At 39.0% G+C, this 27,504-nt stretch overlaps 1 protein-coding gene across 22 annotated transcripts in view; it reads left to right on the plus strand.

The window, feature by feature from the left end:
- Positions 1-27,504, plus strand: part of CACNA1D (calcium voltage-gated channel subunit alpha1 D) — a 185,439-nt gene that overhangs the window by 139,355 nt on the left and 18,580 nt on the right. For 14 of the 22 annotated variants that reach the window (XM_053377825.1, XM_053377807.1, XM_053377830.1 and 11 more), the window contains 10 exons: positions 3,299-3,343; positions 3,775-3,903; positions 5,803-5,868; positions 6,834-6,925; positions 9,460-9,619; positions 9,987-10,114; positions 10,233-10,329; positions 11,685-11,787; positions 13,189-13,290; positions 17,532-17,662. In XM_053377825.1, the coding sequence (XP_053233800.1) occupies positions 3,299-3,343; positions 3,775-3,903; positions 5,803-5,868; positions 6,834-6,925; positions 9,460-9,619; positions 9,987-10,114; positions 10,233-10,329; positions 11,685-11,787; positions 13,189-13,290; positions 17,532-17,662 (1,053 nt within the window). The remainder of the gene's footprint in view (positions 1-3,298; positions 3,344-3,774; positions 3,904-5,802; positions 5,869-6,833; positions 6,926-9,459; positions 9,620-9,986; positions 10,115-10,232; positions 10,330-11,684; positions 11,788-13,188; positions 13,291-17,531; positions 17,663-27,504) is intronic. The other 8 variants (XM_053377815.1, XM_053377814.1, XM_053377819.1 and 5 more) reach the window with 1 other exon arrangement.

The following is a 27,504-nucleotide window of genomic DNA, read 5'->3' on the forward strand; positions in this document are numbered from 1 at the left end:
AAATCTGTGTTGCAGAGCGAGCATGCTTTATTTGAGGAACTATTAAAATAAGATTTAGTAGCCCTCTTCTTCCATAGGCACAAACGTTAGGAGACAGCACCTCATGTGCTTCAGCCAATGTTCAATCGATATTTTGACGGTCTGTGTGTCTGCTCAAATAGTGCCTGTGGTTGATATAAGTAGGTCATACTGTAACTTCATAATCATGTGGAGCCTTTAGAAGAGTCTGTCTGTATCTATAGTTGGCTGATAGTGCTGAGTGCCATTTTTTATATCTCAGCTATCTCTGTCTTGTGAGTCTTAACCTCTCCACTCTCTGTATAAGTGATTATGTGCTTTTCTGTCCTGTCCTGTCTTGCCTGTATTGATTTGCCTATCTGACCACAATATCTTAACTCCCATTCTTCTGTTCTCTTAAGATTAGCAATAAGTAATGATGCATACAGTGATAGTGAGCGCTCATAAGAGCACATTAAGAGCACGACTGGATCAGACAGCAGAAGGCATCCTGTCCAAAAGCATGCCTAGCAACTTGTTTCCCACAGTGGCCAACCAGATGCCCGTTTATTTTATTTTGGTCTATCTATATCCTGCCCTATACCCAGATAGCTCTGAATGAGGAACGATAAAATTCAACTAAACGCTGAAATCTCAAAATTAGCACAACACACCAAAAAATACAATGAAACAGTATGCCCCCAATATTCAGACAGTGGCACAAGTGCCCAAAGGCCTAAATAAGCAGCTTGGTTTATAGTTTCCAGCTGTGTAGAGAAAGCATTCCAGAGCCTATGGGAAGCCCACAAGCAGGCAGTGAGCACAAGAGTCCTCTCCTGCTGTTGTCCCCTGTGACTGGCGCTCCTAGGAATGTTGCCTCTGACCCTTGAGGTAGACTAGTAGCCATTGGTAGCCTTATTCGCTATGAATTTAATTGTGTGCACAGCATCAGACTGTACCATAAAGATGCGCTGTCAACATTTCACAGTTATTTCCTTAACAATGTTCCATTCACTTGGCAGTGCATGCAAATTACTTTATGCAAATAATTTATTTCCATTCCTGTTACTATTTTGTTTGTGGTGTCCCCTTTCTTTCTTTTTTAAAAGCACTACAGTACAGCTACAAATACTGTTTCCCTTTTTGAACAACCCAGCACCATATTATGTCCCCACATGACCAATGAGAAATAGTTTAGCTAGGGTGGAGATATCATGGACATTGCAACAATCATCATCCATCTCTTTTTCAGGAGAGAAGTTGTGATTTATTACATTTTCATCCTTCCATTCCTCCAAGGAGCACAAGGCCTAGTTCTCTCCCTTGGGTCTGGTCAGGAAGCTCCATCTGCTGCAGGATGCAGTGGCTAAATTGCTGATGGAGCCAAATAGCTCACAGTATGTGACAACTCTGCTAAAACACTTGTGCTGACTACTCATATACTACAGGCCAAGTTCAAGGTTATCATGCTAATATACAAAGCCCTGAACAATTTGGGTCCAGGTAAATCCCAGCTCAGTCAGTGATCTTCCTGAGAAGCACTGTTAGTGGTTCCCTGTGTTTCAGAGTACCAGCTGCCTTGAAATAGACGTTCAGTGTTTCTGATCTCATGTTCTGGAATACCTCTTCTAACAAAGACATGGCAGGCACCTGTTTCTCCAAAAGGCAAGAAATCTGCCTCCATCGGATTCCAAGAGGGAATCCGACAACTCATGGCTCTCTCACTCTGCCTCTGGCTCAAGGGGGTAAGCACAACAATTCAACAGTTCAATCACAACAATACGGTTAAAAAGGCAACTATGGTTTAGCATTGCATGCACAGCCTTGGGTTTGTGTTTGCCGTCTCCACTTTCCTCTAGCACAGCTTCAAGGAGAAACTAAATATTGCTTCAATTTCTAATTAATCATAGCTTAGCATTCTGTCTGTGGTTAATCTTTTTGATGGTTTATTGGAAGAAGCCAGCTACATAACAAGGGCTTAAAGTTGGTTCAGCCACGAAATTAAAAGACGCCTGCTTCTTGGGAGAAGGGCAATGACAGGCCTAGACAGCATCTTGAGAAGTAGAGACGTCACCTTGCCAATAAAGGTCCGTATAGTTAAAGCAATGGTTTTCCCAGTAGTGATGTATGGAAGTGAGAGCTGGACCATAAAGAAGGCTGATCGCCGAAGAATTGATGCTTTTGAATTTTGGTGCTGGAGGAGACTCTTGAGAGTCCCATGGACTGCAAGAAGATCAAACACATCCATTCTTAAGGAAATCAGCCCTGAGTGCTCACTGGAAGGACAGATCATGAAGCTGAGGCTCCAGTACTTTGGCCACCTCATGAGAAGACACTGATGCTGGGAAAGATGGAGGGCACAAGGAGAAGGGGGCGACAGAGGATGAGATGGTTGGATAGTGTTTTCGAGGTTACCAGCATGAGTCTGACCAAACTGCGGGAGGTAGTGGAGGACAGAGGTGCCTGGCGTGCTCTGGTCCATGGGGTCACGAAGAGTCGGACACGACTAAACAACATAGTTATTTAAAATGAAATATCTCTCCCCCCACCCGTATTTCTACATGTGAAACTCTGGTTAGTTAAAAATGAAAGTTCAGTTCCTTATGGCCATATTGGATAAGGACTGGGGAGCATGTGAGTCTGCATTAGGATATTGACATATCCAAATGCAGCCTTCAAAACTGTTAGTTGCTGTTTCTCAAAGATAATTTGCCAAGTATTCATCTCAGAGCCATGGGAATTGCCCATTCAGCAATTCATCCCCAGTTATTTATTAACTTCAATAGATTTACATATATTTGTTCTCTTCTGTCTGTGTTCCTCCTTCCTTCCTTTTTGTCTTTCTCTTCTTCAGAAAGATAGTTGTTGTGTTTCTGCTGCTACCAACCTTACATCAGATCGTGACACAATTATGTGTTGCATCCCACCAGATGAAAATCAGTGTTTTAGGGAAGCCTTACATAATTTTAGTACATTCTCCTAATTCAGCTATAACGAATACTTTCTTACTTATTTATAGCAGGCATGCAATATTTGTCACAGAAATGTAAGCTGCAGTGATAAAGCAGAGCTTTTCATGTGTTTTCCCCCTTTCCAATCAGCATCAAATTATCAAACTGTTCTTGCTGCCTCTTTGTGTTTAAGTTGAATTATTTTCAAAGGTCTTTGCTTTTATTTTAATATATTATGCTCATAATTTTTTCAAGCTACAGGCATTTTTTCTCCTTTATAATCAACATACATTATTTTTTAAAGGTCTTTGCTTTGATTTTAATATATAATGTTCTTAATTTTTTTAAAGCCAAAGCCAACTGAAACTGTCACTGTCACAACTGATGAGTCTGGGGTAAGATTAGTAAACTGACCCCAGTGATTGATTGTACCTCTACTTGAGTTTATTCTTTTTACCATGTCTCTTTTCTCCACTGGTTTTTTCTGTATTTTTTTCATGATTGTCCTACTAGAAAGGTGTATGCAGTGATTTGGTTTTGTTGTCAATGTACCTATCAAACTTTACTACAGACAAACCCAACGTGACCCTATTAACAAACTGGAAAACTTGGAAATGCATGCATTGTGTGAAGCATTTCTACAGGTCCTGTGTGCTAGCATGTAATTTTTCCTGTCATACCATGTTTATAAAGTGGGAAAAGACCCCAGAGACACATTTTCAAATCTTACCTCTTTCACCTCTGCATTTATTGTTGTTTTTCTTTTCCTGAAATGTTGCATGTTTTGCATTTTGCTTGATCTGATGTTTCCATCGTACCCTTTTAGAACAATGAAGAGAGTGCTAGAATCTCCATCACCTTTTTCCGCCTTTTTCGAGTGATGCGATTGGTAAAGCTCCTCAGCAGGGGTGAAGGGATAAGAACTTTGTTGTGGACATTTATTAAGTCTTTTCAGGTAAGTTTAATGGTTGAACTCCTAGCTTCTAGGGGTCAAAATACAATTATTTTGAATAACAATGACCCTATAGTTATGGCCAATTAGTTATGTGAAACAACCACATAGGCAGGTGCACATCAAAAGGCAACAGTTGGATGGAGATATATATTTTCTGTTGAGAACACATACACATAGAGAACACATCCAGATCCATTACACATGATACTGATCTATGTATCACTTAAACTGTGCACATTTCTTGAGAGTACTTAGTCATTTTCACAACAATTTAGCGTGGCATTCCAACTGAGCCTTAAGCAAGAGTAGGGAACCTGCGCCCTGCTGTTGTTGTTGGACTCCAACTCCAAGTTGTCCCAGCCAGCATGGCCAACAGTCAGGGATGATGGGAGTTTTAGTCCAGCAACATCTGAAGGAGCCACAGGTTCTCTACACCTTGCATACAGGGGTTAGTGACCTGGCTTAACAAATCTCCTTTCCCCGGCTAATGATATGGCTCTCATTCCAGCAGTGCCAATTCTTCATTCCAATTGTCTGCCTTCATGCTGTTGTTTTTAAATTGTTCTTAAGCAGGTTGAAAATAAGAACTTTCTGAAACAATTAGACTTTAATCATTTTTAAAAGGCACTTGAAACATTTTGACTTTTACCATAATAGCTGCAGAAGTATTTATTAGCCATAAAGCCTAATTTTTTGTCCGTTTAATCCAATGTAAATTTCAGTGAGTTCAAACAGGCTTACTCTGAAGTAAGTGTTCAAAGGATTGGCATTTTAGCATAATATATCATTGTAAGCGTTAGCTATTTATGCATAAAATTATATCTCTCAGTCTGGCTCCACATTTAGTTTTTCTTTTTTAAAATTAAGCCCATGTCCAAATTTGGCTCTTACTGGCTCACTGAGAATTCTTGATGTGCAAGGAAACTTTAATCTGATATAACATGTTGCTACTTCAGCTTTCTAACCCCACTTGATGTTGGGTAATTGTAAAAGTGGAAACATGAAGTATGATTGCAATCTGCCATTCACGATATGATTATGGTATGGTACCCAAAGGGATACACAGTTGATATAATCACTAATACTTTTCACACAATAGCATCAGAGCTAGAGGTTTGTAACGTTTTTAGGAACTAGAAATGGTCGAAAATTTCCCATATGTTCTACTCAAGAAACTAGGTCATGCATTCTCATGCTTTGAAATTCAAAATGCTGATGGTAGTTTTTAAAACAACTGGTCATTTTAAAAAGAAATTCAGTGTACAAGGGAGTGTTGTCATTGTCATCATAACATTCCAGGGTGAATTACAACCATTTAATAAGGCGATGTTAAAAACAGATTAATGTAATACTAGAATATTTGACTGCGGATCAAGTAGTACTAAAGATCATGTATTTTCAGGGGTTTCTTACCACTGGTCTCTGTGGTTCATTAGATCAATCTACTTGTCTGCCAATAGATAAGATATGTAGTTTAAGCCTACCTGAAGACAGCTTGCCAGCCCTTTAAGGTGGGGCACTCATTTCTCAGAGGTTGAGCACATGCCCTTTGTGGATAAGGTTCCATGTCCAATTCCCAGCATCTGTGCCATTGCAGAAACAGCACTGGCAGAGACCTTCACCTGAGACCCTTGAGAGTCATCAACAAACAGCAGATAGTGCTAGACATGTGGTGTGATTTAGTATAAGGGAGCTTTTTTGTGTTCATAGCATTTTAAATATCCACAGAGGTTTCAGTTCCCAAGCAGAATAGGTCAAACATTTCCAGGGAGACTGCAGAGAGGGATAAATGATTTGAAAACTGCAATCAAATTGCATTGGTAAAATGATGCAAAATAGTTTCAAAGGATATACCAGTTTGTTTGTTTTTTAAAATAATAATATTGTTTTTCATTTTAGGCTCTGCCATATGTTGCTCTTTTGATAGCAATGCTGTTTTTCATCTATGCGGTTATCGGAATGCAGGTAATTAAAAACCATATTTCGTCAGAAACAAAGAGGCTGTCACTGATCAGTTTATAATGTATAGAAACTGCCTACCTCAACATTTCATTCATAGCTTAACTGTGTATGTGTATTCTCTAAAGCAAAGGTGAGGAGCCTTGACCCATGGGCCTAATTCTGCCTAACATGGGCCCCAATTTGGTATGTGAGGCCATTTTCACTACCCCATCAGCACCTACCTCATGTGGTGTGGGGCAGATAGAAATGCCTGGCTCAACTGTGACCCGGTTTCCTATGGGGAACTTGAACTTGTCCCTGCAAAAAGCAGGGTAGAATTCACCACCAGTCAGATGTTGGGTGGTAGGCTGAATCCTGCTGGATCAGCGGAACTCAGTTGCGAAGTCTGTTGCTGCAGAAAGCAGTTTTTGCACTGTGGTTCCCAAGGTGCTCACCAACCAGCTGTTTGTCAGGCACTGTGGAAAGTGCTGTGGAAGGGCCTTTGACAGGCATAATAATGACTTCTAGGAGTTGACAGGTGGGTTGTCCTACCTACCTGCCATAGTGTTAGGGTCAGAGAGTGATCTGGCTTGTTTGGTTCCCCAAACCCCAGAGTAAATTTTCAGGGGAGGCACATGCAGGGAAGGAGCAGAGAGGAAAGTCCTGCCTTTAAACATGAACTCTCTAATATTTATGGAAGGGAAGTTCAGATCCAAGTCATAGTAGTTTTTTGCAATTTACTGCTATGACCATTAACACTAACTTAAAAGGGGCTTAGACAAATCCACATGGAGGATAGTTCTGCCAATAGTTCTCAGCCATGTTGGCTAAGTCTTACCTCTGTTTTCAGTATGCCACCCAATCCCAGTTGCTGAGATCAAACAATGTGGGGAGGGCTTTTACTTTCAGGATATTCTTATCACCAGACTTTTTGGAGACTAAAACAAAATCATATTGGATGGACATTTGTCCTTTTCTTCTTTTTTTAGGTGTTTGGTAAAGTTGCTCTGAAAGACGGAAGTCAAATTAACAGGAACAACAACTTTCAGACTTTCCCCCAAGCGGTGCTGCTTCTCTTTCGGTAGATGTTATCTGTTGTTTTGTTACAATTGACATTTGAGTTATAAAACTGGTAGACAGCAGAGGTTCTAAAATTCTTTCTTAAAGTTTCAACTAGGTACAATGTCTATTTCACAATAGTTTGAGGACATTTGAACATATTACACAGAGGCATCAATTTCATGTGGAAAGCTATTTGGAGATCTAGAGGGCTTACATTAACTTAACATGTTTAAGATTCATATACTGAGGGTCACTGTATCCACAATGTAAACTGATGGTGGCCTACCATTAGTATTGTTTGCATAGTTTTTTGTTATTATTCTTTCTCTTTCTTCTTTAATCTTATTTCATTTTTCAAAATTCCTTTTTAATGTAGTTAATGCTCACTTTCCAGTGTGATAAATATGAAAAAAGGCCAGTAAGTGAACCTTGATCCAAGATTAAGTGGATCTGTTTGGTCTTCTCTTCTGCTGGTGTCCCTTGAGAGCCACTCAGTGGTACAGAGTGAAGAAGAAAAAGGCAGTCTTGTCCACTGAGGTCCTAGGATGGCTCTATTTCACCCCCTCTCCAGGATACCTATTGGTATCTAACCTTGGCCGAAAAAGTTTCCAGACCTGGAATGGATCTTTGCCTTGACAATAACCAGACTCCAGCCTTGCCTTGGTGCTGCTTTCTCTTTGCCTGTCAGGCTGTCTGTTCTTCCATACCATTCTTCCCTTCTACTGTGTTAATTCTGCTATCCTCCTGCCTGCACGTAACACAACACACCTAGACAGTGAAATGTAAAAAAAAAACAAAACCCTGAGTATATGAGCTTACTTTAAATTATCCCAGTGTACTAGCAAGGAAGCAGGATGTTGTAGGCACTCTTTTTAAAGCCTGCATCCTTGCAATAAGAAGAACAGGAATGTTGGCACCTTTAAAATACTGTCACATAAAACACTATTACTATGACGGAAGTTCCAAAACATCATTTATTTCAGGTTAAACATTAATCCAAAGTTATGGAAGGGAGAATGTCAGCAGGTGCTGCTCTTTCAGTCACAATAGTACGATGACAGGCAACATGCACTTGCTGTAATTTTCCATTCCATGCATCCCTGTCAGTGAGAGGAACCCCACTCAGCGGTTTCATGTAGATGTTAAACAGCATGGAGGATAAACTCAAACCCCAAGGAACCCCACATTGAAGGCTCCACAGGGCTGAATAGTACTCCCCAAGCATCACCCTCAGAATGACTGCTGTGGGGGTGGGCCTGCCATTGAAGGGGATGACAGTAAAGAGGGTCTCCTCTTTGACCTTTAATTGTCTGTGGCCTTTTAGAAGTGGGTGGGATGTTTTTAATGTATTATATTCCCCTCGCCCTGGTTTTAATGTAGCCATGTGGGTTTTTTGGTTGGTTGGTTTTAAGTGTCTTTGGGTTGTCTTGGACAAGATAAAGTGATGTAACAAATTTAATAACAATGACAACAACAACAGTGGTGGGCAACCTCCTTTCTGTCAAAGACCACATTCTCTGTGGGCTAATTTATGGGCAGAACCAAAGCTAATGATGGATGGAGTCAAAGACAAAAGAGCACTGGATTAACTGATTGGGAATAAAGACTATGCTTATTCCAATTTTCCCCATTTTAATTCCCAATCTTTTGCAGCTCAGTTCAGATGCAAGCCTCATCTTACATGATGGGATTGCTTCACATAATTGCAGGGTTGGGAGCGGGATCCCAAGAACTATCTAGTCCAACCCCCTTCAATGCAGGAATCACAGCAAAAGAAAGCCTGACAGATGGCCATCCAAACTCTGTTTAAAAACCTCCCTGTGAAGTAAAGTCCACTACCTACCAAGGAAGCTTGTTTGAATAGCTCTTAGCTTCAGAAAGTTTTCCCTAATGTTTTATCAGAATCTCCTCTCTTGTAATTTGAAATCACTGGTTCCACTGATTACGCTCAAATAAACATACAAAACTAGTAATAATAAGAATAAGAATAATACATATGGGTTTTTGGTACTATAATACCAATATAGCAACTGCCCTAGAAAGCAAGTGAAAGTAAATCCTTTCTAACATTAGTGAAAGATATATATGCATACATAACAATGCAGAAGCTTACCAATTTGTTCTCAGATAGTGTCTTTAAAAGCATTTGTTTATTTTTATCAAATAAATTATTGCCCTTCCAGTTGTACTGAAACTACATAGAAAGTGGGAACATTTTTAACAGCTAGGAAAATAAGAAGTGTATTCAGAGGGAGGGAGGGCTGGTTGCCTTTGTCCTCAGGTAGCAAAAGCCTTGGGGTAGCCCTGTGCTAAGACAGCCTGTGACAGGGATGCACTATATGCATCAATTCAAGGAGATGAGAGGTTGCTGGGATAGGGTGATGGGACTGCATGCTCAACCTCTAGTGCTCTTATACATACATGAACCCTCTTCACTGTGCACTCCTGTGACACGTCTGGAGCCCTTGTTAACAAATAAAAAGAACAACAGTATTATTCTAATTGAAATAATACCATTTGATTCATTTTGTCATGCTTTATTCCAAATTAAAGGTGTGCAACAGGAGAGGCTTGGCAGGAGATCATGTTGGCCTGCATGCCAGGAAAGCGATGTGATCCAGAGTCTGATTTTAACCCAGGAGAAGAATTCACATGTGGAAGCAATTTTGCCATTATTTATTTCATCAGTTTCTATATGTTGTGTGCTTTTTTGGTGAGTCCAGAAGCTGGAACATCCTTAAGCGCTATGATTGAATACGACCCTAGACCCCTGGAACAGCACGTGGTGGTGGTGGTGGTGGTGGTGGTGGGGAGAGGAGATTGCTCCATCTGGCAAGCCAAAATGTTTTCCTGAAGGAATGATCACCTTAGCATGACATTTAATTCCTGGCTATAATTTGATGTGTGTGTGTGTGTATAATTTTCATTCACACACATTGAATCACTATCTATAATTTGATATGTGTATTTAAAATTTTCATACACATTTCTGTGCACACACATTCCAGGATAATATTAATAATTTGCATTTTTCATATGAATATAAATGTAATTAAATAACTCCTTCAATTCTTTTTAAGATTATCAACCTATTTGTGGCTGTCATCATGGACAACTTTGATTATCTGACGCGCGACTGGTCTATTCTTGGTCCTCATCATCTAGATGAATTTAAAAGAATATGGTCAGAATATGATCCTGAAGCAAAGTAAGTTAGACACCATTGTGGTGCAATGTGTTCCTACCTAAGAGCCAAAGAACCAAAAACAAGAGGGTAACTTAAAGGCAGGTGAAACTATTTTATTAATACTATACCTTTTTCATAGGGGGAGGATAAAACACCTTGATGTTGTTACCTTGTTGCGGCGCATACAGCCTCCACTTGGCTTTGGTAAATTATGCCCCCACAGAGTTGCGTGTAAGGTAGGCTTTTCTGTCTTTCAGAGCATTTGCTCTTTATTGTGTCAGTACTTCTGTTTAATATCATTTGCTAGTGCAGAGATGGCTGTAAATTCAAGGTGCCTGATTCAATGAATTATAGCCACAGGCTCGTTTCAATCTAATAGAAACCAGAACTTCCTGTTCTTTGTCTTGACTCACTGATTTAGAACAAAATGTGGCTGTGAGTGGTAGCAGAAGAGAGTATAGGTGCGGCAAAACTATATTGTCATTCCTTGCTCGCCAGCTTTGACGAGGAAGTAAACAATCCCCATCTGTACCTGTCTAGCCGAAGCTATGCTATGCATGTAGAACCTTCCAACATATTTTCATGAATAATGGTGCCTGCTGCTGCTTCTTGGAGGAATGCAGCATACTGCATACATTTGTTTATGATGCCATTAAGTTTCTGTATAATATTTGTCTTGTTGTAATGGGCTGGTTCAGACACAATGCTACACAATGGTTTGGTGCTACATCAAGCTGTCATGCTTCAGCAGCTAAAAACAAAAAAAATTGCCGTACTGAGTCAGTTCAGAAGTCCTTGCAGAGTGGAATTCTGCCACCAGCTAAGACAAGACAAATGTCCTTCAACTGCCCACAAGGAGGACATGATGAAGAGAACTAGCACCCTTTGGTTTAACCCAGAATCTGTTAAATAAGATGGTTTTGGAACAAGCAAGGTAAATAGGACCTGCATTATTAGATGGGGCTACTTGGAACAAGACTTACAATGAAAGCATGGGCATTTCAGATCGAAGGCTCCAGAGTCATCTATGTGAAGTCACCTTTTTATCTTGACTCCAGACCCAAATACTTGTATTTTGGGCAGTTTGGTAATAGATAAGCGTGTAGGCCAAAAGTATCCTGCCAAAATTTATTAGAGTACATTTAGAGCTCATTGATTTTGCTGAAAGAGTTGAAAAGGAATCACCAAAGTTTAAAGCAATGGGATTTGCTTAATGTTGGCTGTATTGTGCCAGATATTCCCCAGATATTCATGCCAAGTATTAATTAAATGTGTAAAACCATAGGATACCAGCTATTTTAATATTCTAGTTTTTGTGTTACACATATACCACATAATGTCTACAATAGATTTTGAGGATCAGGCAGAATTTTTTTCTAGTGACACAGCCATAGGATAAGCCTCTAGTAGATTTTGCTAAGTTAGGGACAATGTTGATTTATTTTGTCTCCTATGCATTTTATCTGCTTTTCATATATATGTATTTTACACATATACATATGAATGGACACATGTATTTGGTATATATATATATTTTTCAGTGTCTTGCACTGAAAGTCCTTTGTATTTGTTTATTTCTGAACATCTGCAGAGGTTGGTAGCCATGAACATGCCCCTAAACAGCGATGGAACGGTTATGTTCAATGCTACTTTATTTGCTTTAGTAAGAACCGCCCTGAAGATTAAAACAGAAGGTAAGAGAATAAGATACATATTTCCAAGTGCTTTTTAAATTTTTCCTTCTTACATTACTGCTTTGTACTGAGAATCTCATATAAAGTGGTACCTTGGTTTGCAACCGCTTTGGATTACAACCATTTTGGATTACCACCACATCAAACCCAGAAGTGTGTGTCCCTTTTTTTGGATTACAACCCATTTTATTTTATTTTTTGGATTACAACCCATTGGGGGGGGGGAGGCCCCACTGGCGAAAGCACGCCTTGGGTTACAACTTGTTTTGGTTTACAACCAGACCTCCGGAACAGATTATGTTTGTAAACCAAGGTACCACTGTAGCTGGTGACCACCCCATTAAGATTTTCCAAACGTGAAAAGTTGTACAGACAGTTATTCTAAGTGTTCCCAGGTGAGTTACTTGCCATATATCCCAAGCTTGGGGGGGGGGATATTTTCCTTTGCTCTCAAAAGCATTATAAGGGAAACCTGCCTTGGACTGTCAAAATTATCTTGTTGCTTCTCCTCTGATGTCTAAGAAATATTATTAGCCCCTAACTATACAGTACTGCTGACTGCATTTGTGTACCATCCATCTTGTCTGGGTTCTACATTTTTTGTGCAAATGTAAACTTTCTTTACAGAAGTCGGACCTCTGTCTTTCTCGATCTTTAAGCACTGTTAGGTCAGTAATTCTGATGAGGATCATTCCTTCAGCACATTGGCTTTTCCTTCATCACAAACAGCGAAATAATTTTCAGAGAAAATTTTACACTTGGTGAAACATTGCTAACTGAATTTGGAGTTTCCAGATGACTTTCTGAATCTACACTCTACTTTTCCTAAGAAATAGGAAAATTTTCTATTTCCGCCCACAAAATTTTCTGAAACAAAAGGAGAGGCTTTTGGGGAAAGGAGGGGTTTCATGTAAACCCACATTTGTATCCTTTTCTGCATGCTGTTCATCCCCTGTTCACATTTGCCCCTAAATCTGTTCACACCACCCTCATAACTGCTCCAGGGGATTGAGGGAACCTACAGAGCAGATCACTTCTGAGGAGTGAAGGAGAAGGATGGGAAGTTCCACTGTGCTCACAGAATGTCAGAAGAACAAATCATAAAGGCACTGTCTTCACTCTGAATATACTTCCTGATGTGGCCAATAAAAGTTTGTGATGTGATGACATCACAAAGGAACGTTATAGTGAGGGTAATCTTCCTTACCTCACTACAAATGTTTTCTCCCCAGTGAATGCTTTTCATAGGATGTTTTTGGGAGCCCTTGTCTCCATTTTAGCACAGCCTGATCACAGCAATATGAAATGGAATTACTTTTTTGAATTACTATTCCCAAAATTAAATTTAACATTTTCAAATTTGGCCTCCCTGCCTTCTCTCTCTTGTTCCCCTCTTTTCAGGAAACTTAGAGCAAGCAAATGAAGAACTCAGGGCAGTTATAAAGAAAATCTGGAAGAAAACTAGCATGAAGCTTCTTGACCAAGTTGTTCCCCCCGCTGGTGGTTAGTGAGATGATCTCATACATTTCTACATTTTCAATGCTTACATATGGATACGATTTTGAAAAAAATACCATGGCACTAAAATCAGAATAATAGTGTTAATTAAATGATAAATTAAATTATAAAATGCAAAAGCATTCATTAAATATTTTAGATGCTTATTTGCTAATTAATGTTGGGAAAACGTATCTCTATTAAATAGAAATATAAACATTTATTTTGGGAAGATAACATTTGAAAAAATTCTAAATATTGTGATTGTAAATAATTTATTTATGTGTAAACATTTCAGTTTACAGGTTTCAGTATAATGTACTGCTAAATTAATAGAGCCTATGTTCTGCTCTTATTTTTATTATTGAACATCCTTTTTGATTATGCTATCTGCAGGTAATGAAGTTAGTCCAAATTTGCACTAGATCAGTGGACAATTGTGTGCCATATTTTATAATGTATATATATATATAGAGAGAGAGAGAGAGAGAACTTTTTATAGTAAACAGTGAATATAGACTGAATATAGCCCATTTCCCTCCTCCAAAAAACCCCCAAACAGTTAAATATAACCAAGTTAATCAGGATGTACAGGGTACAGAATTAGTCTTCTGATTTTAATATATAAGCTAGAACTAACTAGGTAAGCTATTATTAATTGTCATAAGACAGCATAGCCAAGGTTTTATAATATGCAATTCTATATACGAAACATATACACCAAGATATATTTCTCTTCAGTATAAAATAATGATGAACTTTTGATTGTAAGTGATGTTTTGACTTGCTTTTCATGTTTTAAAAGTGCAGAATCTGTTGCATAATGCAATCCATATCAGTCCTATCCCAGACATCCAAGAGACCGATGCATTTCAGTTCATTATGTGGCTTCTATTATAGCTTACTGTACTTTTATAGTGCTAACCCAGCTTTCAATATGGTTTTGGCTCAGGTATGGAAGTGACCCTAAGTTCACTTCGAGTGGTAGAAGCTGATCTCTCTCTGAAGGTGACATTCTCAATCTCTAGGGGAAAGAGAACAATACTGGCTGTCCAACTCTTCAGCATGGCGCAAGAAGGAATATTTGCTTTGTTGCTGGAAGAGCCACTTGCAACTGGCAGCTCAGACTACAGATGGGATGATGTCAAATCATATCTAGGGAAATCGAGCTGTCAAGAGAAAACCGATACTGCACATTTAAAACTACTCTGCTCTTTTCTAACCTTACACCTGAGTGCTTGCATGGCCTAGATTAATTGCTTTGTTATTGTTGTAACTATGTGCTTGAGCTTTTTCTGCAGCCTCTATTCCTTTCAACTATCAGTCTTTTCAGAATATTCTGAAGCAATTCTGTTTTAGGGTGGTGGCATGGAATTAGTGTTGCCTCGGGTCAACTTGATTCCCCTTCTTTTTATTGAAATACAGACACATGCTTCAGAATAGCGAGTCGTGCCTTCCTAAATTAAGCACATGGAGAGCATTTGTTGAGTGTGCATCTAGAGAATAAACCATAATACATTTTCCTCTACAGAGTGTAATTAAAGGTTCAGCTCCATTTCATTGCTGCTTTCAAAGTGAATATTGATTTTCCATTTGCATAGACAACAAAGTACAGTGAACTTGTCTAGAGAAAAAGAATAGATAATGCCACTAAAATGCAGAAAACAGAACACTGCCAAACAGGAAATCTTTCACAACTTTAGGCAAATTGCAGTGAAAAGGGAATAGACATTTTTGCAACTATTCATGCCTGGAAGTTGACATACGGGAAAACATAATAAAATGTTTTATTGTAATGTAATGTTTTATTAAAAACACAAGATAGGAAAGCTGCAAAGTAGACAACAATGTGAAGAAGACTTTAAGAATTTTGGTTAGTAGGAGAAGTGTAAATACTCCTAAATAAATAAATAACATTTATTTAATTTTTAATGTACTGCAAAGGTTCCAGGATTATAAAGAAATGCATTATATAAACCACGGGTTTTTCACAAACTTACATGATAGGTCAGATTCCTGCATTCACTTAAGTATTATCTCTCAAACAGGATGTTATAGCTAAGAAAAAGCCAAATCCCTGGTTTTTTTGTGGTAAGTAGACTTAATAAAGGAATAATGAATCTAGCAAGATTAATCATTACTGACCATTTCCTTAATTTACTCATAATTGCCAAGAGGTTTAAAAGATTAATTAACACTGCTAATATATGATGGAAACAGGAAGAGAAGTCACTTAAGTACAGATTCCTTTCTTTTACCCCAAGATTTTATCTAAATTCCCTATTCTTTAACCTTCAGAGGCCACTGAAGCCCATCTGCCACCCTCCTGTCTTCTCCCCAAACTTGTTTTGCTGAAATTCGTTCCCTTGGGTTTTTCTTTTACGTTGATTTCCACTCTGTTTAAAGTATGATCACTTCTGCTCCACGGCTTTCCTTCACATATCTAATTATGTTTGTCTTTCTCAAAAGTCTGGACAGATTTTGTACCCATGGCTGTCCATGAAATATATTGTGGGTATGTCCCTTTTGCACCTAGCTTTTTAACTACATCCAGGAACTTGCTGCTTTGCAGATGTGAATTGTGTGTATGCCCACATTTACACATGCATATATGGTGCAACCCCCATCCCAACTTATGGTACAGATAACTCACATCTTACGCTTATTTAACTTACGAGATTGCAGCTTTGGCTAACAAAACAGCTTGTTGGTCTTCCCTCCCAGCTTTTAAGACTTGATCCTTAGTACTGAAGCCCCTAAACTTGCATTGTAATTAGTGGAGGTTTATAGACCATGTATCCTTTAATAAGGCATTTGTTACATGGTGAGAGCAGGCTCAAATGATGCTATTTAAGAGTCGGAATGGAACAGACAGGGCTCCCAACTAAGCTACTTCAAATCTTTTTGTTCTTGTTTTCTTTCATAAGATATCCTTTAACATCTTCTAACATATCACATACCACACCAAATCCTATCAGGCCGTACCTGTTCTGGTATATGGTCAATTTCAGGATTTATTGTTTAAAGCTATCTACAATTGAATAATTTGGGACTGCAGATAATGTAAATGGATTAGTTTTGACACAGAGACCTCTTTTAAATATAAAATCCATAGTTGATAGACATAGGTAATTGAAACTGACTAAAAACATATATTCCAGTGAAGTGCTGTGCCATTGTATATATCCTTATCTGGCATTAAGTCTCTTTCAATTCAGTTGGGCTTACTTCTGAGTAGATATATATAGGATTGCACTACCCACGGCTTTTTCCTCCTCCCTCCTTAAACCAGTACAAAATACAAGGAAAAGAAACACAGTGTTCTGTTTGGGAACTGTTCTAATAAAAGGAAACTACTAAAAGATATTTCACTAAATTGCCAATAATGGCAAATATAGTCCAATAATTAACAATGTCCGCTCATCGTGCTTTGTCTTTTTTAAATAACCTAGCAGTATTAATACTGTCAGATAAATGCAAAAGCTAATGCATGCTGGAAAGCATTTGTATTAACACCTAGTCTTGATATGAACACTTCACAATTTACCTGCCTTACTAATGATCTAAGATAGAGTTACGTTCTATCTTTGCTGTTATTTTGGAACCAATCACTGCCAAAAGAGAGTATTAACTTCTCTCCTAAAAGACTACCAAACTGGACTCTCAGATGAAAGTTTACCAAATTTAGTCTCCAGGGTTTGCCCCCAAACTCTGGTTTCTAATGCCTGATATATTACTTAATATGAATATTGCCTGCTAGGTGTTCAGGGAGTGAGATAATTTATATGCCACTTTAATAGGTCAGACAGAAACAATAATAATTAGATATATTTGAATTCACTATGGTGATAATTTACTTGAAAGGCAGCAAATATGAAAAGGCCCTCCTCCTATTATAGTTTTTATAACACTCTGGTTCAAACTGATCAAAGTTTGCATTTTCAGAGTCATGTAGACATTTGCATTTTAAAAGATAATCTTACCTCTTTGAACTTTAATAAATTAGCATCTTTTCCTTTCTTAGGAAATAGTTCACCTATCAACTGCTTCTACTGCCTAGTCTTGTTTGCTTGCTAAAACTGCTTTATGCTAGATTTAGTCTGCCTTATTATCAGCAGCAACAACAACAACAAAAACCCTTGTGCCAATGGCACTGTCACATTTTTTCCTGATTTGGATAAGAGTATATATTGGCTACTAATGAAATGTGCTGACTTGGGAGAGATCTGTCTGGTCTGTTCATTTAGATGATGAGGTAACCGTGGGGAAGTTCTATGCCACCTTCCTGATACAGGACTACTTTAGGAAATTCAAGAAACGGAAAGAACAAGGACTGGTGGGGAAACATCCTGCAAAGAACACCACAATTGCACTACAGGTGATTTTGTTTTCTACACTTTAACTAACCATGTTGCAAGTTTGTTGATAACAACAGGTAAATGACTGTGGGTGCCACAAGGACTGTATTTTATTGAGACATTTTGGGGTCTTCCGCCATTAAAAGGAGTAAACAGTATTGTTCTGTATATTACAAGGTAAGTGTACAAAGCCTTTTTTTTTTGTAAAAGAAGCAGCAACTGGTAGCAGAAGCTCTATAATGTTTTCAAGTAGAAATTGTAAGGGGGGGACGGTTAAGCAGCTCTTGAAAACACAAACTTTTGGTTGACTATTTTATTTCATACTACTCTGCACAAGCCCCTTCTTTCTCCGAATATCCTAAGATCTGAAAAGCAGAGAGTCAGAGGCACACGCTGTAAGTAGAGTCCAAGTGGTTTGAACATACTATACATAATCCCCCCTTAAAACAAATGTCTCAAAATACAATGATTCTATATTCAAAGCATTTGCAGTACGTGTTAGAATGCTTCATCTGGACAGCAATAACAGACTGAAAAAGTTGAGAGGGGGAGACACCCTATTCTTATTAGCACCACCATGCAATATGTTTAGGAATGAATAAATACAGTTTCTCAGGAACACTGGTATGGGTGGGTGGATGTAAAAAGAAGCATTTTCATATCAGTACAAGCAGGTAGGTGGCAAATGAATATTAAGTGCTTATTAGAATCCCATTTGTGTTCAGCAGAGGATGGGGAAGTGAGGAAGGGTTCTACTTGGAGCTTTATTTTCAGAGAATAGTTGAGAATAACATCTGTCAAGTCCATGTTGCATCAACACTGGAGTTCTGTGGGACAAGGTACTCTGTGATTTTGTTTGTTTTGTAGAGTGCTGATCTCTCAGAGCTAGTGAGAACCATTTCACGCCATTCTGCTTTTTAACCCACAATCTCAAAAGATCAAACTTTCCCCCTAACAGTTTAAGCACTTTTAGACATAATACATACATGCCACTAGGATAAACTTCACTATGTAAGTGGCAAGCAGACACACACACACACACACACAGAGAGAGAGAGAGAGAGAGAGAGAGAGAGGCTTCTCTGCATTAAGTTTGAGCTAGAAACTAGCAAGATATTATGAAGGTTTTCTCCAAGCCAGAAGAGCTAGAAAGGTGCAGAATACTGGGTCATATACATAGACCTGCATCTGATGAATTTCTGTACCTTTGAATGTTTTGAATACTACAGGGACCCTAAGCATAAATTGGCCTTTTCAACCTGCTCTATGCCTCAAACCATTCACGTGTTAGACTAGAGGCATCATCAGCTTTAGGGCGATTGCCCAAGGTCACCTCCCCTAAGAGCTGTTGATGCTCAAACACACATCAGTATTCAACTTACTTGTTCTAACAATGCAAGGATTTCCACTTGCACAATGGAACTTCCCTTCCCTTTCCTTTCACATCTGTACTAGCAGGGTTTCCCCAGCCCTCCGGAGCAGATTTTGGGAAGTCACAGGGAACATGCAGGGTGAGGAAAGGGTGGGGGAGCTGCATTACACAGGAAGAAACGCTTGTGCAGATGGAACGAGATAGTTGGATGACCCTGTCAGTTGCAGCATTGTCCAGAGTGTTGCTCTTTGGAAAACCAGTTTCTTTTACTTTGTCCGGCTTGCTCTACAACAGCTTCACTGGGTACTCTTTTTTGGTACTAATGTGGAAAAAAACTTCAAATAACTGTTCCCTGGTGTCTTTTACTACCTTGGTTTTATCTCCTCCCATCATATGCTCAGATATCATGTAAAAGCATGCTAACTTTTACGGAGAAGTTAGGTTTTTGTTGCTACAACCTGTTTCCCAAAATTTTTCTATCTTTTCTCTGATATGCTCACTCCACACCCTCCACTTAGTGCAACAGAGGAGCAAAATCAGGGTGCGTGCTTCAGAATGCTGGATGTCAACTGAAGCATTCTCTGTGTGGATATATATTTGTGTATGGAGGAGTGGCTCCTTTATTGTGTTTGATTTAGGGAGGTTCGCTATTACAGAGTTTGAGAACTACAGATCTCTTCTCCCACCCCTATTTGACCTGCAGGACCACATGGATGTTAAAATGTTATTTTGACGTAAATACCTTGAGTAATATTTTTTCATGCAAATGTCAGCTAAATTGAAGATTTCATCATGGATCTTAGGAAGAAGATTGATTGGATGACTGCAGTTTATCATTAACCCTACCCCAAGCTCTGTGGCTGATTGCGAAACTCTTCTAGTTGTAAAACAGCAATAGTTTCAGTTACAGAAAACCTTCTCAGATGTCATATAGCAAAGTTCACATAAAAGATCTCAAATGTCATACAGAATATTCATATACAAAGTTCATATACAAAGGTCTTTGCTGCCTCTTACTCTGTTTCTTACTACCGTGAAGGAGTGTGCATAACCAAACTGGTTGTAACTGCTAAAGGTGCATGGCATCCTGAAACATTTTATGTGTTATGAGTCTTAGTGTTTCTACTTAGTAGCCACTTTGACATGGCATGGTAAGCCAGAAACCATGGCTCGCTGCATTAAACAAACCATTATCCAAAGCTTAGTGTTAGGACTGTGGTTTGTTTTCCTCCCCCAAAGAACACAATCTGTAGGCAAGATTTGATTTGATTCTTTTGATTACTGATCATGGTTTTTTGGAGCAAAACAAACCATGAGCTCTGTTAAGCCAGGGATTGTGGTTTGTTTCATCCATGTACTAGCACACAGTCCAAATAGGCTCATTTGTGGTAAACCAGGAACTACCAGGGTTCTAAAACACATAGGTACAGGAGGCCCCATACTTCCAACATTCACCGTCCAATTTACAGAGGACAACAGGAAAAATGGAGGGCAGAACTGGCATGCTTGTCCCCATAGTTCCCCTCATGTCTTTACTTAGCATGGTGTCAGAACGCCTGAAGAAGGCCCGTTGCTGGATTTGAAAGTTTGTGTTTCATTCTGTACTGTTATTTCCCATGCATACAAACAATAATATTTGTGGAGCTCTTCTAAGTATTCTGTGCCTTTGAATGTTCATTGATTATAAGAGATGCTTCAGTATGCTGCTGCTAGTGGTAAGCTTTATCAGCACTGGATCACCTGTTGTCTAGCAGCAGACTGATCCAAATCAGGGATATGCGTGGGTTGAAATGTCTGCTGCTCTTTATGCTGTGGGAAGATCCAACATCAGAAACCGGGGGGAAATCCCCAGAGCCATAAGGAGACCAAGCCACTGTCAACGGGGGGGGGGGATGCCAAGAAATGCAGGTTGTGGTACTCAGAATATATTAACAGACCAATAGGAAGACTGGGCCTGAAGTGGAGGTGGATTTTCTCAACGAAGCTCTTTGAGAGGTGGGGAATCCCCAGAGCTGAAACTGGTTTGTGGTGAAGGGCCAGCCACTTCCCTGTTCTGTGAACTATAGCTGCAAAAAACTTTTACGTACATTGCACTAGCACATGCAAAACTACATGCCCGTCAACGCCATAAGGAAGTTTCAGGTAGTGTAGTTTCAAATAACAAAGTTCTGGAGAAAATATAACCATAATGACAACTGCAAAACGTAGATCAACTGTCAACAAAAATACAGTAACTCTTCAACTGGAACAGAATTACAGGGTTAGGGTGAAGGTAACATACGTATGTCTCCCACACCCTCACATGTTGTTTTCCTGGCTTTCAGAACACATGAATAGGGCTTATGTTTAAGGCACTTCCTTACCCTTTGTCTTAACTCAGCAAGTTAAGCCATGGAGTCACTGTATGTTTGAGATCTTAGCCAGGATTAAGGGAACAAACCATGGTCCATGTTTACCAATGGTTAAGCATTATGTCTAGACTAGGCCTTTAAGGCTGCAACCATAAGTTCAGGGTGTGAGAGAGAACCGAAAGTGACTAAACCACCACAAGCAACATCTTGCAGGCAGGAAGATGGGCAGAGCAGAGCTGCTGTGTTCTTCCATCCTCCTACTCCCAAGAAGTATTTCAATACAACTCTAGTGGTATTGTATAGTTAGTATGTATAGTTTTCTCCCTGATTTAGGGGCCTATTGGGAAAGGGAAGGCTATGGATCTTTTGGATCTGTACTTTCCCCTAACCCACCCAGGGCATACCCCCTTTTGGGCCATACACGAGAGCAAGGACCACAGAATTTTCTGTGATGGGGAGAAGAAGTATCCAGCACAGGATCTCTGTCTCCAAGGTTGTGCCTCCTCCACCTTATGTCAGGGAGATCTAATGCTTGTTATGGCCCCTGGAATGGCCTTCTCCAGACCCCAGAAGGTTGCAGGGCCAATAGCATGAGACATTTGAATAAAAGTTCCAGTCACAGAGATCTCAGAAACTAATTTTAGAGTGTCTACCATTTGTCTTCAGTATCAAGATAAGGGTTGGAACTAGATAAGGATTGAAAAGCACTTGATGGCTATAGTTTCCTTTTTAGAAAATCAGTTGCAGCAAGAACATGTTAAAATTAGTTTGGGTTGAATTATTTATTTGATTTATTTATTTGATGGACTCTTTTGTGAAGGGATTTTCGTTTTCTGAATATAGATGAATTGCTCTCAGTAGTTCAGTATTTATTGGTTCCTATATCGAGAAGTTGGTGATATCCTGTCTGTCTGTCTCTGTCTCCCCCCCCTCTCTCTCTCACACACACACAATTTTAGCTGTGAGGTAGAGTTTCTTAGTCAAATGAAAACTGAAACATCATGGAAATTTGCTAGTTGCAATACAAGAAGTCTAGACCTCTAAAAAATACTGCGATTTAGGCCACAACTTTTATACAAAAGTTACATTTGTGGCCTGTTAAACCACCAAAAAATGTAACTACTGATCCATATGAAAACAATCTGTTTGACGCTGTGTGGATGAACCACTATGCTTCTCTGCCACTAAATGAAGTTTCATGTTTCTCCAAAGTACAATTAATACATGGTTTATGGTTGATAATATAAATCAAATTACAACTACTTCAAAAACAACTATGTCATTACATTCTTGAGAACACACTACAAAAATAAAGGGCAGTAGTCAACTAAATTTTACTCAGAGTAGACCCATTGAAATGAATCAACATGACTGAATTAGGTCCATTAATGTCACTGGGTCTAAATAAAACATAGTTGAATTTTATTAGATTGATATCTCTCATAAGGCGACATCCATAGAATCACACCCTACCACAGTATCAATACAAGTCAACAGTAAAACACATGCTTTAGAATACCAGCTGGAATGCCATGTGGAAATAAAGCCCAAGCATGTTCTTTAAGATTTAACCAATAGTTTTATATCCCACCTATGAGCAACAGCTCACAGGATAATCTAATTCACCATCTTGCATTGGGATCCTCATTGCAGTTCTATTGCAGTGTTTGTATGCTTTATCTAGAACCTAAGGAACAAATAAAGTGAAGGTAAGGTAGCCATGATAAATTTTCTTAGACCTGGTTCTTATGTTCACTTAAAACACTCTTCTCATGGTTATTAATGATGGAGTATTAATGTTTGTATGTTCCCGTCTCTAGACCACCCTAAGCCACTTTGGGAGAAAGGATGGGATATAAGTAATACTAAATAAATGTAATAATAAATCCCCACTTGTCATTCCTATCATAAAATGAAATATGAACTGGGCCTTAGTGATTATTTCCCATAGTCAAACGTATCACTTTGACCCTTGTTTCACCATTCCCAATCTCAATAAACAGCGGCAAAATCACCTAGTAGTACAGAAGCAGGGCTGCAGTTAACTATCTGTCAGTAAATGATGGAAACTTAAAACTGATGCTCTGCATTCAGAGCAAAATAAGTGTTTAGTGGAGCATGAGTGACTTTAATTATTTATGTCTAATATGTAGCATAGAGGTTGCCCTTTCATTACATTTCCGCTGGAGAAGATATGTATGGATTATCTATACCTATGTGATTAGTCACGTAATGTTATATGAAATTGTATCTAATAGAAATGCTTCTTCCTGTATGTAAACTAGAAACACACACACACTTTTGTTTAACAAACCTGTGCTATTTTTGTGAAATGTTTATAACCCTCAATTAGCTACTGTAATCACGATGGAAATTTAGAAAAGATTATCAATGGCTATCAGATGCAGACGGGGGGTTTGTACGTCACTCTGATTCAACTTCATTGGTGTGCCATGTTTATAATGGGCTCACATCAAAGCTCAGCTGAACAGCGCCGGGAATTGACAGTAGATCACAGAACCCTTTGTACAGGAGGAGTGAAGGGAACACAGTTTCAGGGGGGCTGAAATAGGATGGGCTCTACGAAGATAAATGGTTCTGAGGATTGCAGACTCGACTACTATGTTTCTTACATTCACTGCTACAGCGTAGGTGCCCTATAGCTTTTTTGGGGGGTGGCATGGTTTTTGGATGTTCTGTATGCTTTTCTAATCAAATGAGTATTGCATTTTATTTTATTAGGCACTGATTACTTGTAAGGTAAAATGATCAGGCTAAGTATGCAGTGAAGTATTTCCTTCACTGTAAATCAATGCAGGTAAGTGACACCTGAAAGCTAGCAGCAGCCGTTTCAGAACCATGATAAAATTATATTAGATTCCATGGTATCTGCAAACCTTTCAGCATTTCAGATGACTTGTCTGGGCTTACAGTTCTTACCTACTTTCTAGGCGGTTTCCAGAGAATAGTATAAATAGTCAAGCAATGCAACATTTGTTTTGCTCAATAGTTATACTAATAGAGGTATTAAATATTGCTTACATGACCTGTTAATGACTGTGGATTTTATTAATATAATGAAAGAAGCTTTTTTAAAAGGCATACTTATATAATAATAGAACATATATAAAAGTTCAGATATAAAATAAAAATACATAATCTTTTTCATTTTTATTTATAGATTAGAATTTCTTTAGGAATGTGATAATTTTTTATAGAGCATAGAAGAGGAATTGTATGGGAAAGCACTGCAATTTATGTTTGATTATAAGGGCTTTGTGTGTATGTGCAACAACTTTTTTTTGGAAGCATATTAAGAAGCATTTCCTTCTTAAATCTAAAATATTACCTCCAAACTGAAGGGAGAGAGAAAGTGTTGATATTTATTAAACCTATCCTAATTCCAAAGCCAGTACATCTTTTCTCATATTTAGGATTCTTTATGATTATTGTTTGCATTATATTTCTAAATCCATGTAAAGGTGTTTGTGTGTTTACTTCTTAATGACAAATGTGGTAATGTGACATCATATTAACTATTGAAGCATTCCTCGATATCATATGATTGCATTCTTTAAAAAACAGCAACAGATGTGTGCCTGTGTGTCCATTTCATTTTTTGCTTTTTCAAAGGGGAAATTATTTGTGTTTTCAGATATTAGGTACCATACAGTGTGGGTGTGTTGATTACGGCCTTCTTGAAAAATTACTTACGCTTTCCCTTCTAAAGAACAACCCCATTGAATTATATCAATTAGAGGTTATACTCTTGTGTGTTATGGAACAGACTACTGAAGAAACAGCCCCAATGCGATTAAGTAATTGAGGCCATTCTGCAATAATTAAGTCCTTGGTAGTCAGAGTGCCTCAGTCTAGGATTACTTAGTCCCATCATTTAGGATTTATTTAAGATTTTAAAGTAAATTTCCTTGGGTCTCTCTTCTGACCACTGAGTCTTGGGCTGCTTTCTAGTGATCATTGGTACAAAACCTGCACAGTGGACTTTTATTTTGAAGTTTTGATCTAGGAACCACACTGTACTTTATTCCTGATCATCCATCACCCTACCCATCCTAGCGGAAGGAAAGCAGTTTTAAACGCTGGTGGTGAGCTGGTTCTGGAGCTGGAAACACAATCTGTTATATCACTGTTAGACTTCAATATTGGTACGGGGACAACAGTCAGAATGAAGTGTGCTTTTAAAAAGTATCCCTGGGGACACACAAAACTGAACTATAGGCCAGGGAGTCCCAAAGTCTTTTCATGTTCCCACCCCACCCTAGGCTTTAAGGATCATGTTTCATAGGTCTGTGGCATACAATAAATTAATACCCTGACAGCCAGAAGTACCTGAGAGACAGGCAGAACACAATATGCAAGACTATAAAAGGGGAAGTGCATAGACCATGGAATTATTTATGACTCTTCCTATTGAATTGTTCAGATGAAGCACTGTAATATATGGAGTCCCTATGCATTATTACTTAGAAACAAGCCTTATTGAGTTCAGTGGGATTTGCTCTGAAATAAGCAGATATATGCTTGCAGATATGGTACAGTAGTCTTCGACCCAAACTTGCATTTGGAGACCCATTTCTTAATTTTTGTTACCATATTTGTATGGTGATTACTGTTGCACCCTTCATCTGAGTAATGGGTCCCAAACTTATATAAGTTTATTTAATATTATATAAGCCTTTCATTTAGACTTCCTCAAATGTATGCTTCTTTACTTGTCTGAGCATTTGACGTAGGCTGAGAACCACTGGATTAAACCACTGTTTTCTTTGAGAAGTACTTATAACCTTGTGGAGACTGGGCTGTTCATTCTTTTTCATCCTGTACATGTTACACTAATCTAGCAGGTTTTTACCATGTCAGGTAGAGCTAAGGAAACATTTCAGGGTGGGAACTAGCATTGAACATAATAAAGTTATCTGGTGATAATCACTCATTTTATCAGGTGACTGACTCTGCAACATGATTTATTACTACTTGCACAAGGGGCTTGAGGCAAAGTCATAGGGAGTCTATCTCTCAGCTGCACCAGCTTTGATAAAACTGGCTGGCTCTAAATGAAAGGTTGAATTGAGGGGTGGGGGAACAAATGGTGACTAAAATAATCCTGAAGCTGGGTTATGGATCCAGAGAGCAAATCTTGGTTCCCCGTGGCTCTGAAAGCTCTTGCTGGAATGGAATTCTTTGGGTCAATGTTTGAAGCATTTTTGGAAGCCAAGAACCATACAACAAGCCTGGAGAAATTGGGCAGTTCAAGGGAAGACGTTACAGCTTTTGAGAGACATTCTATTTGGATATTGGCTAAGGGTTTCCCCCTTTTGATTCCCATTTGTGGTATTGCTGTCGTCAAAGAGTCTCTGGAAACAAATTATTGCAAAAACCAACATCTGCTTAACAAGAAGACTGAAAGCAATTTTATACTACCCAAGAAATATAGAGCTTTGGACCAAATAAATAGCTCACTGGAAAAATATACCTTTAATGAGTTATATTCAACAGTGTTTACTCAAGAGTATAACCAGTGAGGGACGCGGGTGGTGCTGTGGTCTAAACCACAGAGCCTAGGGCTTGCTGATCGGAAGGTCGGCAGTTTGAATCCCCACGACGGGGTGAGCTCCCATTGTTCGGTCCCTGCTCCTGCCAACCTAGCAGTTCGAAAGCATGTCAAGTGCAAATAGATAAATGGGTACCGCTCCAGCGGGAAGGTAAATGGCATTTCCGTGCGCTGCTCTGGTTTGCCAGAAACGGCTGAGTCATGCTGGCCACATGACAAATGCAGACAAACGCTGGCTCCCTTGGCCTATAGAGCGAGTTGAGCGTGCAACCCAAGTCCGCAACTGGACCTAATGGTCAGGGGTACCTTTACAGTGACATTTGGCTTCTGAAAACTGTTCCAAAAATGGAACACTTCCTTCAGGGTTTTCGGCGTTCAGGAGCCGAAATGTTTGAGTACCAAGGCATTCGAGAACCAAGGTTCCACTGTAGTGTAATTTGTGAGTTTGTACCTGTTATGCCAAAATTTGGGTGAAGTTGAAAGTGGATCACCATGGACAGGCTGGATGCAGGGGAGTGGTGGGAGAAACCAGCTGGGGAATCCCCAGGAGAAGAGGGCTCAGAGCCA

The sequence above is a fragment of the Podarcis raffonei genome, chromosome 2 (genome assembly GCF_027172205.1).
Source record: "Podarcis raffonei isolate rPodRaf1 chromosome 2, rPodRaf1.pri, whole genome shotgun sequence".
Classification (NCBI taxonomy): Eukaryota; Metazoa; Chordata; class Lepidosauria; order Squamata; family Lacertidae; genus Podarcis; species Podarcis raffonei.